The 16,485-nt window shown below is 33.9% G+C and overlaps 2 protein-coding genes across 11 annotated transcripts; one reads left to right on the forward strand and one right to left on the reverse strand.

The window, feature by feature from the left end:
- Window positions 1-1,215: 1,215 nt before the first annotated feature.
- Window positions 1,216-6,302, reverse strand: LOC118062765 (uncharacterized). 8 transcript variants are annotated; one of them, XR_012169060.1, is made up of 14 exons: window positions 6,188-6,302; window positions 6,056-6,086; window positions 5,903-5,970; window positions 5,753-5,792; window positions 5,502-5,551; window positions 5,280-5,411; window positions 4,989-5,196; window positions 3,763-4,091; window positions 3,555-3,683; window positions 3,344-3,477; window positions 3,131-3,228; window positions 2,902-2,979; window positions 2,322-2,452; window positions 1,216-2,010 (listed from the first exon to the last, which is right to left on the reverse strand). XR_012169060.1 is itself a non-coding variant. In XM_073407327.1 (14 exons), exons 1-14 carry the CDS (start codon window positions 6,209-6,211, stop codon window positions 1,942-1,944), a joined length of 1,527 nt encoding a protein of 508 aa, XP_073263428.1. In that variant the 5' UTR covers window positions 6,212-6,302; the 3' UTR covers window positions 1,216-1,941. The 8 variants fall into 8 exon arrangements, 6 of the variants coding, with proteins under 6 accessions (XP_073263428.1, XP_073263429.1, XP_034932500.1 ...); XR_004689821.2 differs by having other exon boundaries at window positions 1,216-2,014; window positions 6,188-6,301; XM_073407327.1 differs by having other exon boundaries at window positions 1,216-2,014; window positions 2,888-2,979; window positions 3,344-3,465.
- A 1,388-nt stretch (window positions 6,303-7,690) lies between these two features.
- On the forward strand, window positions 7,691-16,036 carry LOC118062764 (wee1-like protein kinase). Of its 3 annotated transcripts, XR_012169134.1 has the most exons (11): window positions 7,695-8,279; window positions 8,521-8,581; window positions 8,667-8,733; window positions 8,819-9,073; window positions 9,227-9,294; window positions 9,387-9,496; window positions 9,576-9,616; window positions 9,713-9,861; window positions 10,009-10,362; window positions 15,376-15,681; window positions 15,760-16,036. XR_012169134.1 is itself a non-coding variant. In XM_035076607.2 (10 exons), the coding sequence occupies exons 1-10, from the start codon at window positions 8,020-8,022 to the stop codon at window positions 15,481-15,483; spliced, it is 1,461 nt and encodes a 486-aa protein (XP_034932498.1). In that variant the 5' UTR covers window positions 7,691-8,019; the 3' UTR covers window positions 15,484-15,721. The 3 variants fall into 3 exon arrangements, 2 of the variants coding, with proteins under 2 accessions (XP_034932498.1, XP_034932497.1); XM_035076607.2 differs by lacking the exon at window positions 15,760-16,036 and having other exon boundaries at window positions 7,691-8,279; window positions 8,679-8,733; window positions 15,376-15,721; XM_035076606.2 differs by lacking the exon at window positions 15,760-16,036 and having other exon boundaries at window positions 15,376-15,721.
- The last annotated feature ends 449 nt before the right edge of the window (window positions 16,037-16,485 follow it).

Below are 16,485 nucleotides of genomic sequence, written 5' to 3' on the forward strand. Positions count from 1 at the left end.
AGCATCCCATATAGCTAGTCCATTTAGTTAAAGTGGTAATACAAGAAATCAAACATTTGTATAAGTTGTTGATATGAAAGCTTGATTGGGTATGATATATGTTTCATATTGTTATGAAAAATTCAAACTAAGTAACAACAAAGATGATTGTCATTTTGACAGAGTTGAAGACAATGAAGAAGATTATATGCATTATGTATTAAGAATTTAGTATAAATTTAATAAAATATTATGAATTTTCATTGTGTTTAATTATAATTTCTAAAATATGTTGATTTTTTAATTATAAAGTATGTTGTGAAGTTTGTGATTGTGAACTGTGTTTGTAGAATATAATTATTGATATGTTGGTTTTTATGTGGCAAGGAGCTGTAAGCCTCGAAAAACCTATCCCTGCCACTTTTCTTAGAGATTTGTAGGCTCGCATGTGATTCATGAGTCACAGATGTGGCATGCAACTCGATAGTCCTATATGAGATTTGCAACTTGTAAAAGTGTTATTCTCCGAATATTTTATGAGCGGTAGTATATATATATTTTTTTTGCCGTGCTAATATCCTAAAACACTCAACAAATTGAGTAATCAATCATCAACCTCTTGTAACATTGTTCACAAACCAGAACACAAAATAGAGTGCAGGATAAGAAATTATGGAAAAGGAAAATACACGCTATTCACATACACGTCCAATGACAAAGAAGTTTGGGAAAAAGAAGCTGGAGACTTCAAAAGTCAACAATATTAGTGTTTTTTAGAATATGGTAAAGATTAAGATTTGTGTATGAAACCCAAAAATAAATATTAAACAGTAAAAAAAAAAAACCTAGTTTCTATAAATGAAATTTGTGCATAGTTAAATTATATCTATTTTTTACCACATTTTCAAACCCCTGTATGCAGCTGCCTCCTCAGTCACTGAGTGTCCTATCAATAACCCACCCAACATTCCTATCAACAAGCTAAATTATGATTATTGATATAGGTTAGGGTTTTGCAGGGAGGAAGCTTTTTTGCCTTGTTGAGACTTGAGAGTGAAGTGTCAATGTTCTGAGCTATCATATTTAAGTCAACGCATTCATTGCCAACTTAGCCTCATCATACGATTTGGGACGGGTTGTAGGGTGATTTAACATCAGCTTTCTTTGTATTGTTTTAGATAATATTGCACAATATACTCCAATCTAAATTCAGAACTTTTTTTTTTTTTAAAAAAAAAAAAAAAAAAACTTGAATAGCAAAGAAGCCAGAAAGTTGCTAAGATCTGGTGAAAGAACTTATTCTCACAAAGCTGCTTAGATAAATAGAACAACATTAATTGCTCAGAAAATGAGCTATAGTTTGAGCAGTAAAAAAATTCTTTTTTCTATCTACCAAGGGAGCAATAACTATTAAATCTGTAATAGCAAAAATAGAAACTAAACCATTTCACAATACGCGTATAACATGGATAATGCTAGCTCAAGGTGGCAAATTCCAATTCAAAGTTCTAACAATAGAAGTCTGGAATAACTTTTTAACCAAATGAAGTGGCGATATATGATCCCCGTGCCTACAATTTAGCAGTGCTAGATACCACCTTAGTTTCTAAGATCCACTTCACCAAAACAATTGAAGGAAGAAAAGAACGGAAAAGGAAAACATGGCCTGAAAAGCCCAAGACTAATGGGGAAATATAAAACACAAGGAAAAAATGGCTCTACCAAAATTTGGGAACGGGTCTGAATAGATTTCTAAACATCAAGAGCCAACTTGCACAGGTATCTTATGCATCAATTAAAGGAACAAAATTGAGGATAACAAATTGGGTTAACATCATATGTATTCCTCCTCCTAGTCAGTTGAATGGAGAACATGAATGCATACAAAAGTGCAACCAAACAGGTTATTCAACCACGAGAATAATACAGATACTCATCTCCTGCTCCCGGAGCCTGAACAGATCAGGCTGAAACGTGGGAGAAATATGTTGTTAGAATAACAAATTCATCACTCCCAATTACTTGAACCTCCTTCCTGTCCACAACAGTTCACCATCAAAATCATTGATTGAAAATGGAATGAATATTAATCAAAAGAAGAAACAAATGAAAAGAAAAGGTTAAAAGTGAGACAAACCATGTCAATTAAACAGCACATACACCCAAAATGCATAAAAAATCACATCAATTCAATTGCTATTGCAATCTCCATCTAGAGCACTTATGCAGTAGAGTTTCCAACAGATTCTATGTAAGAGAAATTTAGTTCATTCTCTGAGCAGCTAAGATTCAGTAAATGAAATAAATCAGAGTTGTTGTCTCTGTTAAAGATATGTACATACCAGGGAGGGTAAATACAAATCAAGTTCCCTAAATCAAGGTCAACATTGCTGCAAACTCTTGGACTGAAAATAACCGTCCTAATCCTTCCTCTATCAACAAATGTTTTGGAGCTCTCTGGTGACTGGGAATCCTGCAGAAATAGATATGCACCTTTTGTTTTCATTTTACAGAGGCATAAACATGTGAGAAAGCTTGGGTAGAGATTTGATGCTAGAAGCACATATTGCTCTGTGATTAGTGTCAGTATTTCAAAGTGGGGTGCAGAGATAAAGAGAGAATTTAAGGATTAGAAGATAATTTGGACACCGCAATAGTCAGACTCAGTTCAGATTGAATGATCCACATGGTGTTGATGGGAAATTTGCACTCAGCACCAAAACTTCCGAAAGAAAAGGCAATTATGTAATTAACTAGCAATATAACTGTTTATTCTAAATACAAAGATAACATCAACAAGCAACTTAGTATTTAACAACATCAAGCCAGTTCATACATTTTCACTACCATCTAGGTCTGAAGTAGTTGAAATAATCCATATGAAACATGGTCTGAAATTTAACACAACCTTTATATTCTCACCAAAAGTGCAATGACAAACTATCAGCTTTGCATCAAAGCATCTGGACAGGATCTTTGCAACTATGGAGCATGGTTCACCTGTATCACACAAGTGCCAAAGATTAGTGGTGGATACATGGACAAATAACAAGCCTCTTTATATCATTTGTCCATATAAAAGTGTTTTATGCAAGCCACTTTAAAGAAATGCTTTATGAATGAAAGGAGTGTATGATCATAAGGCTTTTACTATTTGGGCTTGCTCCCATCTGTAGCTTTTTCAGAAACTCAGAATCTCTTTCCTTTTCAGTCTGCATGACCTGCTGCAACTTCCCAAACAAACCAATACTGCAGAATTTGGCGGAGAAGAAGTATACTTGATTTAGAACTGCTTATTAGACTTCACTTAATCAATCACCAAAAGCATGCCTAGTAACAGAAAGAAACTAGTTCTGTCCTTTACCCTGATGGTTTAGCTGCTGCAAAAATGACCCCTTCATCACTCACAGAGGTAGCAGCTAAAGCTTCCTGAAAGCGATCAGCGATAGTTCGTTTCTTCATCTCCAGGTCAGCAAGGTTTATGTTCTGATGATTGGTCTGTGAAGGTCAAATGTACAGATGCCATTGATGATTTTGACACGAACCATCATAAACTAGTGACAACCAAGTAATACCTCGTCATCACTAGATGATCCACTAGCCAGCAGCTCAGGTTGGTCTTCATCATCAATGATTCTATCTCCCAATAAAGACATACTTCTCTTCATGACTATCTGTCCCCTCCTTGAATTTGTTCTGCTATACTGCAGTAAATACTTGATCAAACTCAGAAAAGAGAACTGTATATGAAAGCAAATTTACAGTTCAGAGAAGAATGCTAACCCATTTAGAATTTCCTCTTGGCTGAATATTCTTATCCTGAAGGCCATCTAAAATTTCAGCCATTGAATGGTCAACAAAGCCATTGCCAAGAGCTTCAGCTTCCACAGGCTCAATCTCTGACAAATTCACATTTTCTCCAAAAAATTCCTCATGAAACACAGGACTTAGATTTTCAAGATTTCTATTCTCAATTGTTTCCGATCTTTCAGGCCCATCATCAACCTTGAATGTGATAGGATTTTTATCTTTAGAAATAAAAGGTTGATAAAGTCCATCTTTGTGTGACTGAAAATGGAAAGCAAATTTTGGCTTGGCTTTGCCTCTGATACCTGCAGGTCATGAAGGTATTCACGGTTGAGGAACTAAGGCATCATCCTTGTACAAAGCCACATAAAGCAGCAGACTGAACAACAACTTGGCTGCCAGAAAATTAAGTTAAACAATACAGCTCCAGCTCATCAATTAGAAATAAAACAAAAAAGTTAAACAGATCGAGTCCGTAACCCAAGCATACATGATGCAACATACTCCAGGTTTGTAAGCAAGTAGTCATCTTCCTTAGCAACTCAACATGCACAATCTGGGAATTTCCAACAGATTGCTGCTATACTCATGAATAATGCTTAGAAACTTTCCTTACAAGCTGAGCTGGCTTGTCAGGATGGCTAGCCACAAAAGTGAGGGTTCTGAAAAGAAAAACAGAGCTAAAATTGATGTGCGAGTTAATTGAGTCAACTCAATGAAAAACTGTCTCTGAACTTCAAACTTTTTTTCCATCTCACTAATGTCATGGTTGGGTTCTCCATCTTATTTCCATCACCCAGCAATAACAGATAGAACATGGCTGGGCTGCATGCCGAGTCACTTCTTACGCAAGTTTGGTATCAAGTCTTTGTAGGTTTAGCATTTTCCTTTCCTATGATGTTCAATAATGGTTGCTGAGTGCGAGAAACCCAAATAGGAAAGCTCACTGAGAGGTGTAATTGGTACTTTATTTACAGTTTCATGTGAATATATGTCAAAGGTCAAACCACGCATATTGTTTATTCTACATATGCTTTTGTTCATTTCTTAGTTTGGTTCATTGCCAATCCATCTCGGTCTTTGATTGTCTCCCAACACAAACAAATATAGAAGGGCTGAATTCACCTATAGTTTGCATAAGAAGGCACTCCACCAATCTCAAGAGATATGTAGATGCAACACTACTTTGAATGAGAGAATACCTTTATGAGATTTGTTTCCTTTAGAATAAGCAGAATGGGAAGAGAGTGCATTCTCATTCAAATTGATTAGTGTCTCAGCCTCTTTATTCACCAGGGACCATGTGCATGCTTCAGCTTGCTTCTCCCTTCCAAAACCTCGAAGATTATTACCTTTATCAAACTTTGTGTCACTAGACATAATTGAATATTCCAACAATGCATATTTATCCTGTTCCAACAGATTTCACAAAATAATGATGATGGTGACCACTAAAAAAAGGAAGGAGTAATGGGAAGAAATGCACAAAGTACCTTGTCATCACAATCGACTTCATCTTTAGAGTTATGTGCAGATCCTTTTCTAGGGGAGAAAAAGAAAGTACCCTCCTCATTAGGGAAATCAGGCATCTCGAGTTCATCATCGATTTTGAAATTTGTTTGCTTCTGATCATGGCAACATCATCGCATTAGTTTTTAATATATTCCAAACAGACTAGAAAAGGAGAACTTCAATGGATATCTCATTACACATACCTCACTCGCTAAATAGCTAGTTCTATTTCCACTACTTTGCGCATTCATACCTGCACGCACAGGGAGAATACTCATGGAATTTTTTTTTTAATTCAAGATCATCAGAGGTAGCGAGCAGTAGCTGACTAGCATTTCTAATCTAACACATTACACGAGAAATTTACAATACACAAACACACACACACACACACACACACACAATGTCAGCACAGCATGTTCTCGGAAATCATATGCAAAAATTGAAAAGATACCTCGAAGGATATCCAGTCGTGACTGAAGTTCCCATCCTTCCTATTTTTTTTTTTTTATATATAAAAAGAAATGATAAGAACTTGATCACTGATTTAAGAGTAAAACTTGCACTCATTGCAGTAGTTAAAAAGGGAAGTAAATAAAGTAACCTCTTTCAGTGTATTCCCAGTCAAAGAAACACAATTTTCTCTCAAATCTCCGTCAAAATCTTCCTCGTCTGTTAAATTGTGGCCAAATAAAATCAATGAAAAACCCTTTAAAAATATAACTATATTTAATTTTGCAAATGTAGCTGAAATTACCAGAAATGCTATGATCAGAATCCGATTTTCCCTGAAAAAAAAAAAGCAATTATCGAAAGGAATAACAATACTCGATAAAACATAAAATGAAATAGAACGTGCGAAGAATTTCAGAGAGTCTCTTGCCGCTACCGGGAAAGAATTTTGCCGCCACATTTTCAGGGTGGATAGTTAACAAGCGACAAGTGAACCTTATTTCTTTTCTTGTTGACTTGAGTCATTTTTAAGTGCTGCATCTTCAGTTTTTGGGCCTGGCCCAGCATCATCGATCACCATCAAATCCAAATTTTACTCCTCGGGTCCGGTGGGTGTGATATTGAAGAAATTTACCTCATCCATCATCCCATCCATCATGTTTATTTTTTTTTTGTAGTGTAATTCACGCGCGACAATCTCTAAATTTCTATGGTTGAATTTTTTTTAGGTGTGATATTATTGCATGAGAAAAAGAAAGAAAGAAAATGGATACACTACCTATTACCTTAAAACACTAAAAGATTTTGCTTGGACGATGGTGCTCACAGTTCTTATAAATAGTAAAGCATTTAATTTTCCTTTTTTCACTCTATTTTTAATTTTTGGCTTTTACGAGCTTTTGATTTTTTTTATTATATAATTTAATAAAAATTAAAATTTTAAAAATAAATTTATTAGACTTTGTTAAATCAATGATCTAGATTATATATTTTATTATTGAAAATTAACTTTCATAATTGATTTTTATTTACTTTTTATGGAGCTGCTATAGTTTCAAATAAAAATAAGAGCATTTGGGAGTTCTTGCTTTAAAAATTTGCTTCATATGATATTTTTTTTTTTATAAAAAATAAGTTTGCAACATGGTGGATTGTCCTTATTTTGTGATTAATCTAGCCAAAGTCATGATTTAAGCTGTATTTTTAACCTGTTAAATTGAATAAATTATATTAAGATAACTTTCACAAGATTTATTTTAAAACTTTAACCAGATAAAAATTTAGATAATGAGTTAGATGATGATGAATTAAGCTAGGTTTGATAATGAAGGAATTTACTGTGCCTTAGATATTTTTTCTATATAATTAAAAGTATGTTTGAAAATGTAGTTGTTGTTTCTTAAAGTGTTTTTTTCATTAAAAAAATATTAAAATAATATTTTTTATTTTAAAAAAATTATTTTTGACATCAGTGTATTGAAATAAACTGAAAATATCAAAATATATTTATTTGAAAAAAAAACATTTTAAATTTTTTTTAAAAATACTTTAAAAATGTAAAAACTAATCATCCCACAGTGTAACACATTTGGTTCATGTTTATACTGTTAATTTATAGCTTCAATTTAAAAACAATGGTGGTCATATTCACCTTACATTTGTGCATGCTCCATTATTTCCCCCAAGAAAGAAGCGAAAGAGACACTCCACTCCTGAAGAAAAAAATGGAGATTGGAAAAAAATGAAAGATGCGGGGTCTGATTAAAACAAAACAAAAGTTTCAGATTAAATTGACATAACACATTAACCTTAGGCGGTATATTGAAATTTAACCTAAAAAACATATACACTCCAAGAAAACCCATCGTGTACAAAATGGTTGGGTTAATCAAAAGAAACAAAACAATTCTGTAAAAGCGCGCCTTCCTGTCCCCCACCCCCACTAGAGGAAACACTTCCCTGGTACGCTGATGCAACATAAGCATCTCTCTAACTAATCGTCATACCGTAGATCCCTGATTCAAAAGTCTAACATCAGATCTTATCAATAATTCAACCAGTTAAATCAATCACACTTCCGTCATAAAGTAGTCCGTCCCTCACCTGATCCCTGCAAAAGCAGAAGCCTCCCGCGCCATTTTGATTTTCCAAAAATCTAAAAAATAAAAATAAAAAAAATCCGATTTTTCTCACAAAACAAGCGAGGGGGAGAGAGAGAGAGAGAAGCCGAAGAGACTCAAGAGCCACGGAACGAGAGAGTGAGAGTCGATGAAGAGGAATACCCTAACAAAGAGAAGCTACAGGAAGAGTAATAGGAGGAGGGAGAGTAGCAGCACCACCAAAATGAAGCGCCCGTTAGTAAGTCACTTGCAACAAGGTCAGCACCACCAAATCCAATCATCCTCTTCCACCTCAGCAGCATCATCGTCTCGATTCCAGAACCTTTTGGACTCCGAACTAACCGATCCTCAGCTGGTTGCCGAGGATGTTGATGAAAGAGATTTCATCCTCAGCCAGGATTTCTTCTGGTAATTTGTGTTTCTTATTTGGACAATAGATGAATATGAATTTAATATTAATGTTTTTTTTTTTTTATAATGGGTTTTAATTAGGGTTTTGTCCGAAAATTGGACGAGTAATTATATTATTAATTTAATCTATTTGAAATGCAATCCCTTTTCGGCGTCGATGAATTTATATGGCATTCTGCAAGTATTTTAAGTTATAATCTGTTGTTTTTTACCCTTACAATTCTTGTTGTATATGCAGCACTCCAGATTATATCACACCAGACAATCAAAATCTACTTTACAGTTCTGATTGCAACAAGGTGATGCTTTAAGCAGTGTTGTACAGATTGATACATGCTGTGGATTGAAAATTATTTTTCCGACTTTTTGATTGATTTACCACAGGAAAACATTCAGTGCCCCAAATCACCGGAGAAAGTGAACACTGCCAAAATAAAAAAGCTTCGACAGGGTAAGATGGGTTTTATATTGTGCGGCATTCTTGACCGGTACAGCTTGATGGGTTTTATATTGCTTCTCTTTTGTGGTATCTCCAGTTCATCCTCTCAGCCCTACATTATCGGACCAGCAACAAATTGTGGATATTGGGAAAGATAACATCAATTCAGAGGAAATGATGATTGAGAAAACATCAACTACTGAAATAAAGAAGCCTCAAAATTATGTATCACAATCTGCTGTTTATTTACGCTGTCGGGTCATGCCCCCTCCTTGCATCAAGAACCCATATTTAATGGATGCTTCAGAAGAGGGTATAGATCCATTTGGCAATCAGAGATCAAAATGCGCAGGTGCATCCTTGTTAGTTATCAGTGAACATGATTGTACTGGGACTCCTAAAATTGTGTATCCATTATTTTTTGTATAAATTTTAAAAATTCAAAATTTTGCTCCAGATAAAGGTCATTTAGAATATTTTAGTTACTTTATGCTACAATCTACAGAGTTTTTTCCTGCATTTGTCCATGGAGATGGCCTCTCACGCTATCACATAGATTTTCACGAGATCCAGGTATGTATCCTGATTCTAAAAGCTATGTTCTTGTTCAAATCACTATGTTTCATTTCTTGTGCTTACTTTAAGTACTTTGCTTCCCCTTAAAGCAAATTGGAACTGGGAACTTCAGTTGTGCTTTCAAAGTTCTGAAAAGAATCGATGGTTGCTTGTATGCGGTGAAGCATAGCACAAGGCAGTTGCATCAGGACGCAGAAAGGTGGTTTCTTCATGTTTTTAAGATTCCAAAATCATTTGTTCAACCAACATATTTATGCTGTACTGTTTACATTTTACAGGAGGAAAGCATTGATGGAGGTTCAAGCTCTAGCAGCTTTAGGTTAGTGTAGTACTATTTTCTGAACTTTTTGTACTTCTGCTTGCTGTGGCATGAAAGAAATTTTTCCAAGCTGGTTTAATGGTCTTACATCTGTAGGATGTCATGAGAACATTGTTGGATACTACTCTTCTTGGTTTGAAAATGAGCAACTCTACATTCAGATGGAACTCTGTGATTGCAGCTTATCTGTCAATAGATCTTCCAAATCCTTAACAGAGGGAGAAGCACTGCAAGTCTTGTTTCAGGTGAACATTTCCGTGGACCATATAAAACTCAAAGCTTCATATGAACTGGATAATTTTCAGTGGTGACATATGCATTGTCACAAATTAACTTTTTCTGAAAATGTCAGCAAATTTCATATGCTATTTCTTACACCAGAACTTTTACAGATTGCGAAGGCATTGCAGTTTATTCATGAGAGAGGAATAGCTCACCTAGATGTGAAACCTGATAATATTTATGTCAAGAATGGAGTTTACAAGCTTGGTGATTTTGGATGTGCAACTCTTCTTGACCAGAGTCTACCAGTTGAAGAGGGTGATGCACGTTATATGCCTCAAGAGATCCTGAATGAGAACTACAATTATCTTGACAAAGTTGACATCTTTTCCTTGGGAGCAGCTATTTATGAGCTTATTAGGGGGTCAACTTTGCCACAATCAGGATTCCAGTTTATGAACCTTAGGGAGGGAAAACTGCCTCTCCTTCCTGGTCATTCGTTGCAACTTCAACACTTACTAAAGGTATCGCATGTTATTTTCTTGTCTTCTCTACTTGTGGTCCATCCTGGTTTTGTGCCCTGTCCTTCAGCAGATCAGGATTTATTTGACCCATCATGGGGCTCATAAAATTTATGTGAATGAAAATTAGATTTGATAGAACTTTAAACTAGAGGTAACCCTATACTTGAGAACCAAAATTGTTGAAAAAAGACTTGGATCCAGAGATAATCTTATATCTAAAACCCCTAAGTATGCGAATGATGCTACAAAGTTAGTTAACCTTTGATAAGTTAGTGTATGATCTTTGTCATTATAAAAAAAGATTGTTTTGCCACAAACAAATAAAAAGAAAACTCATGTTTATTTTTCAACTTGCTACTGAAATTTGTAGTCAAAAAACATAATATAGTCTCATTTAACTAACCTTAATAGATCCTTTTGGGTTCCAAGCTAATGAGTTTAAATTAATAATTAATAAACATAAGTCAAATAATGAAATAAACTCCTAAAACAATGTCTAATAGGTTGGAACAAATTCAAATTAAAAATAATTATTTTAAAAATAAATAAATAAAATAGGATAATAAAAACAAAGTTTTCATGTAAAAATTCCTCCATGTAGCCTGAATCTTTAATTTTTACACATTCTTGATAGATTTTTAGTCCTGACTTCAAACATGTTTTTTTTTCATTTAATTGAATTACTGGGCCTGCCATATATGGTTAGAAATCTTGAGATATCTAGTTTGACTAAGGTACACTAAGGTCAATAGATATGTTCCAAATAGTACACTAAGGTTTAGTCTGACAGATTTGACAAGACTTGTCTAGTAATTTTGATAATTTGAAATAGTATGTTCTCGAACTACATTTGATTTGAAAATTTACCAAAATTAAGTTTCATATGTCTAGTATCTCCATGTAAAATTTCAACTCATTTCGATATATGATTTGAGATATGCTTAATCTCGCAAAACTGGTCAATAGATATTTTAAGGTCAAATCTAGACTTGACTTGGTTCGTATCTTCCTCCCCTTCCTTAAAAAGATTTGTCCTTGAATTTGTATTATAGAAAACTTCTTCTAAGGTCAACAAATCAATGCTAAGTTGAAGAATAGCATCACCATCAAAATCAAGAAGAACCTTGTTAGCAAAGAAGGTCCTTTTGATAAGCTATCCTTCTCAACTATCTTCTACCTTTTCAATTTCAGTTGCACTTCATATAATTGCTTAGGTGTTAAAGATATAAGAGTTATAGGTCTTTAATTCATCATGCATAACTCTCCTATCATACTGCCATGGTCTACCAAGCAACAAGTAACTAACTTACTTTGACACAACATCACATAACACTTCATCACAATATTTACCAATAAAAGAAGCAACCAAAACATGCTTATTCACTTTCACTTATTATTCAACCATTGTAATTTATAAGGTATGAGATGTTTGGTAGTGTGCAAGTTCAACTTGCTTACCAATTTAGTACTATTTACATTAATGCAACTATCATAATCTATAATTAAGTTACATACCTTATTATGAACATGGTATCTCGTGTGGAATATATTGTCCCTCTGACCTTCCAAATGATTCACCTTGAAATGCATATTCATTGCTCTTCTCACCACAAGTGCTTCTCTCTCAACCAGATACTCAAGACAAACATCATCAACATTCTTCAATGGTGGCATCTTCTCCTCTTCATCCTTGGTGCCAATTTCAACCTTTATTAGCTTTCATAACCATGACTCTTTTGTTTGGACATTATGAAGCAACATGACCAAAGCTTAGACAACGAAAACATTTAATGTCACGACTATGAGAAGTAGGAGTAACATTGTTACCTTTAACAACGATTGAGATGTCTTTCTTTTCTTTAGGGTATTCAGCCTTGCCTTCCTCATTCTGCTGTGATGGACCATTCCAGTGTTGGCCTTCCAATTAGGTTTCTAAGGTTTTAAAGGGCTTAATGGTTGGCTTTCCAAATGGTACCCTTTTGTTTAAGTTGTTTCTCCACCTTCACAGCTAGATGCACCATCTCTTCTAACTCCGTATAATGATGCAACTCCATAATATAAGCTATATCATGATTAAGGCCATTCACGAATCTAGCCATAATAGCCTCCCTATCCTCCTTAACATTAGTTCAAATAATAGCAAGTTCCATCTCCTTGAAGTACTCATCAACATTCTTTGTACATTGACTCAAATTTTGCAACCTTTGATACAATATTCTATAATAGTGGCTAGGCACAAATCTTCTTCTCATAAGGAATTTCATCTCATCCCAAATATCAATTTGCCTTTCATAATTTTTCATGTGGTTTGTCACTAATTGATCCCATTAAACAATGACAAAGTCAGTAAAAACAATCACAACAAACTTGACTTTCTTGGGCTTTGGATAATTGTGATGCAAAAAAATTTACCCTACCTTTCTCTTACTTTAAATAAACTTCATGATCATTCTTCCCCTGAAAAACCGGTATTTTTAGCTTAGTTGTATCCAAATCTCCACCCAACTCAGCATTATGGTCTCGGTATCTATAATTACCCTTATACCAAAAATTATCACTGTATCTTTTCCCTTCAAACTGACAATTCCGTCGTTGTCCAAAACGTTCCCCATGTCTCATGGACACATCTTCAAAATCAACATTACTCATGTTCGCATTATTAGCTACAAACTTATCTATATTAGTGTTAACTCGCATAACAACCCTCTTAAAATTAAATTCTTTTTGCTCAGACCTAATTTGAACCATATCATGATCATTTGATTATTAACACGCTGCCTCTCCAACCTATCCACTCTTTCTCCAAATTCATTGGTTATTTGATCCATCTGTTGATTCATAATACTTAACCAAGTTATAATTTCATTGTCTCCTTTATGTAGTGCCATGTTGCTGTTTGCCTTTGACATCTTTGAATCTGAAAATTGGTTAGTCACAAGAAATATATATTCCTTTTCCACTCCCTCATATGCTTATACTCTCTTGATTCACTTAATTATAGGTTTTTCACTCAAATATGTTCACTACATTTTTTTCTTCTCGTCTCACCTTTCTTCGATTCTTGTGAAATTAAAATCAACATCAAATATAACAACCAGCGTAGTGTATCCAAATATGTATATATGACTCAAAAAGCAAGAAAAAAATGTAAACATGCAAAAACAAAACTACGATTATAATTTTGTGAGTGGAACGATTATTTTTGAAAAATGAACGTTTTGAAAGATGTGAAAGAAAAAAAAGATGCAAAGGTTATATAATTTTTTTTTTAATTGACACATAAATATATGAATTATGATGTTATTATACGGTTATAATTGAAAAATAATAATAGCAAAACAAGTTTGAATTACTGACGCTAATTAGATCCGTTATGACAAGTTTCAATTTTGAGTTTAGTTTCTATAGCAAAAGAACTCCAAATGATCTTAAATTTTATATGGGGCGAGATTAAAATCTTAAAACCCTGTATATAAAATTTGAGAATTTTTTGAATTTATTTGACTCGAGATCCCCTTCTAATATGAATCAGACTTGTTACGACAAGTTTTAATTTTGATCTTGGTTACTATAGCAAATGATCTCCAAATGAGCTCAAATTTTATATGGGGTGCAATTCGGACTCCTAGAACTAGTATAAAAAAAATTGAGAATTTTCTGAATTGGTTTGGTCCAAATTCTTCCTTGTTTGTGTTCTATGGCAAATTTGACAAAAGTGATTTCTGGACATTTTTTTTTTCTAACTCTTGATACTACGGATATATTTTGAGACAACAACAAAATAAAATAAAACTTTTTTTAAGGAATCCTAGATGCAAACTACTATACTTTAGACACAAAATATAAAATAATTGAAAACCAAATCAAAGAAAACTAAACCTAAGAAAGCTGAAACTAACAAGAAGAAAATAAAAGATATAACCTAATTTTTGAAACCTAGCTCTAATATCAACTGATGTGAACCTCTTGATTACATGGTCAAGCAATCTCCAACAAAATAGATAACAATCCGAATCTTCAATTTTCGCATATTTTTGATAGATTTTCAGTTCTTATTTCAAACACATTGTTCTCTTTTGTCTGGATGAATTGCTGGGCCTACCATATATGGTTGGAAAGCTTGAGACGTCTAGTTTTCAAACTAACTTGAATCATAGAACAATTCTACCCGTAGCTCCAGATATATCCCAAACAGTACACGAAAATCTAGTTTGGCAAATTTGACAAGATTTGTCTAGTAACTTTGACTATCTGAAATAATATGTTCTCAAACTCCATTTGACTTGAAAATTTACCTAAAGTTAGTTCCATGTGTCTAGTATTTTCCAGTAAAATTTCAGCTTGTTTTGATGTACGGTTTGAGAGATATATCCAATTTTGCAAAAATGGTGAGCAAATATTTTAAAACTAAATTTAGAACTGATTTGGTTCATATGTGTGTTTGGGTTAGGGATCATAAACTAGTCTTTGCCCTAAAAATTGGGTCCTTTTCAGGCTTGTTGTGATGGGTATTCAGCGAGGCAGGCCAAATTGCCCTTGTGCTTGTTGATTTTTATGGAAATGGGTCTAAGCTGTCTTCAAGGCAGCATCTTAAAAGAAAAACATCCAGTTTTGCTCAATTTCTTAGTTCAGAATGGTTCTCTTACCTGCACTTCCTGCTCTATCTTATTTCATTGGTTAGAATTGTCCCTGTGTAGTAGTTTGCTGGAACTGTATATGGAGCACTAACAAAATAACATGTTAGTAGCCTTTTTGTGAATTTTTTAAGGTGACAAACAAAATTCTTTGTCCCATTAAGTAGCTGTTCCTTGTAATAACCTAAACCTGCTTGAAGCAATTTATATACTTAAAAGTATACTATTTTGTTGGAAAGCATTTTGTTGCAGATGAATCTTGTTCTTTCATCATGTATCAAGTATACTATTTTTATGAAATATCAATAAACTTTTTCCATTAAAAAAAATCTTTAAATTGCATGGCTTTTTGGATCTGATGGTTTGGTAATTCTATCAGGTCATGGTCGATCCTGATCCCATCCGGAGGCCTTCTGCTAAGGAATTAGTGGAAAATCCAATATTTGACAAGTTTCAAAGAAATCTTAAATCCCAAGCAAAAGGTTAACTGGATTTTGACAGGGACAGTTCTGTATGTGGCTGCAAATGATCAGCTACCCTACCAAGGAGGAGGCCCAGTTGTAAGATTATGAATGGCCAATTTTGTGAAAAACAGTCCCTTTTGTAGTACAGACTCCAAAATTTCTCCTCAGCTGGGTGAATTATGATGTACTGCACTCAACAAATGCTGCATTATGAATTTAAGGTATGCAATTGTAATGAAAATGCTCATTTAAGGTATACAATTTGTGCGCTTTTTTAAAAAAAAAACATATTTATGTAGGCAGTGAAATGTCATCCACGTCATTACCAGGGTACAGATGATAATCTGATATGATTGTGCGGGAATGGTGCAAAAGGATTCATGTAATGATTTTGCCTTTTCCATTTCACAGCATTCTGCGAATATTGGAAATAAAATGAGCCAAATTTACAAACAATAATCCTGCAATGAGCTGCGTCGTTCGGTACTCGACTTGAGGTTGCTTTGAATGAAAATCTAGACAAACAAATTAGCTTGTATTTTTTATTTTAAAAAGAAGGTAATTGGTATCCGAGCTGGTGTTTGCCATGTTTTCACTTTGTGATAGATGCTCTTCGTATGTCCATTAATCTGAGCTGTCCGAATTTCGAATGCGGTCCTTATTTCCAAGTTCATTGCTAGCTTATGCTTGTTATCCCCCCCCCCCCCCCCCGGCTTATTATTTCCTCTTCCCATAACCAAATAAATTTGTTGTAACACTTCAGAATTTATAAGAACTAGTCAATTATTTTATCTGTCAAGGAGCAATAATGACGATAAAACAAGTAGTTTTTATTAGAAACATGTATATAGCTGATCTAATTATATAATTAAATATAAAATCCAAACATATACTACATACAAGCTATTTTAAGAATTAAAGCACTTTAAAATCATCAATATCTAATCATATTTATATCTGTATATTAAAACTTTTATAATCTTGTATAAGAGTATATATTCTTATTTTTACAACATTTAAACACT

Source organism: Populus alba, chromosome 2 (assembly GCF_005239225.2).
Source record: "Populus alba chromosome 2, ASM523922v2, whole genome shotgun sequence".
Lineage (NCBI taxonomy): Eukaryota > Viridiplantae > Streptophyta > Magnoliopsida > Malpighiales > Salicaceae > Populus > Populus alba.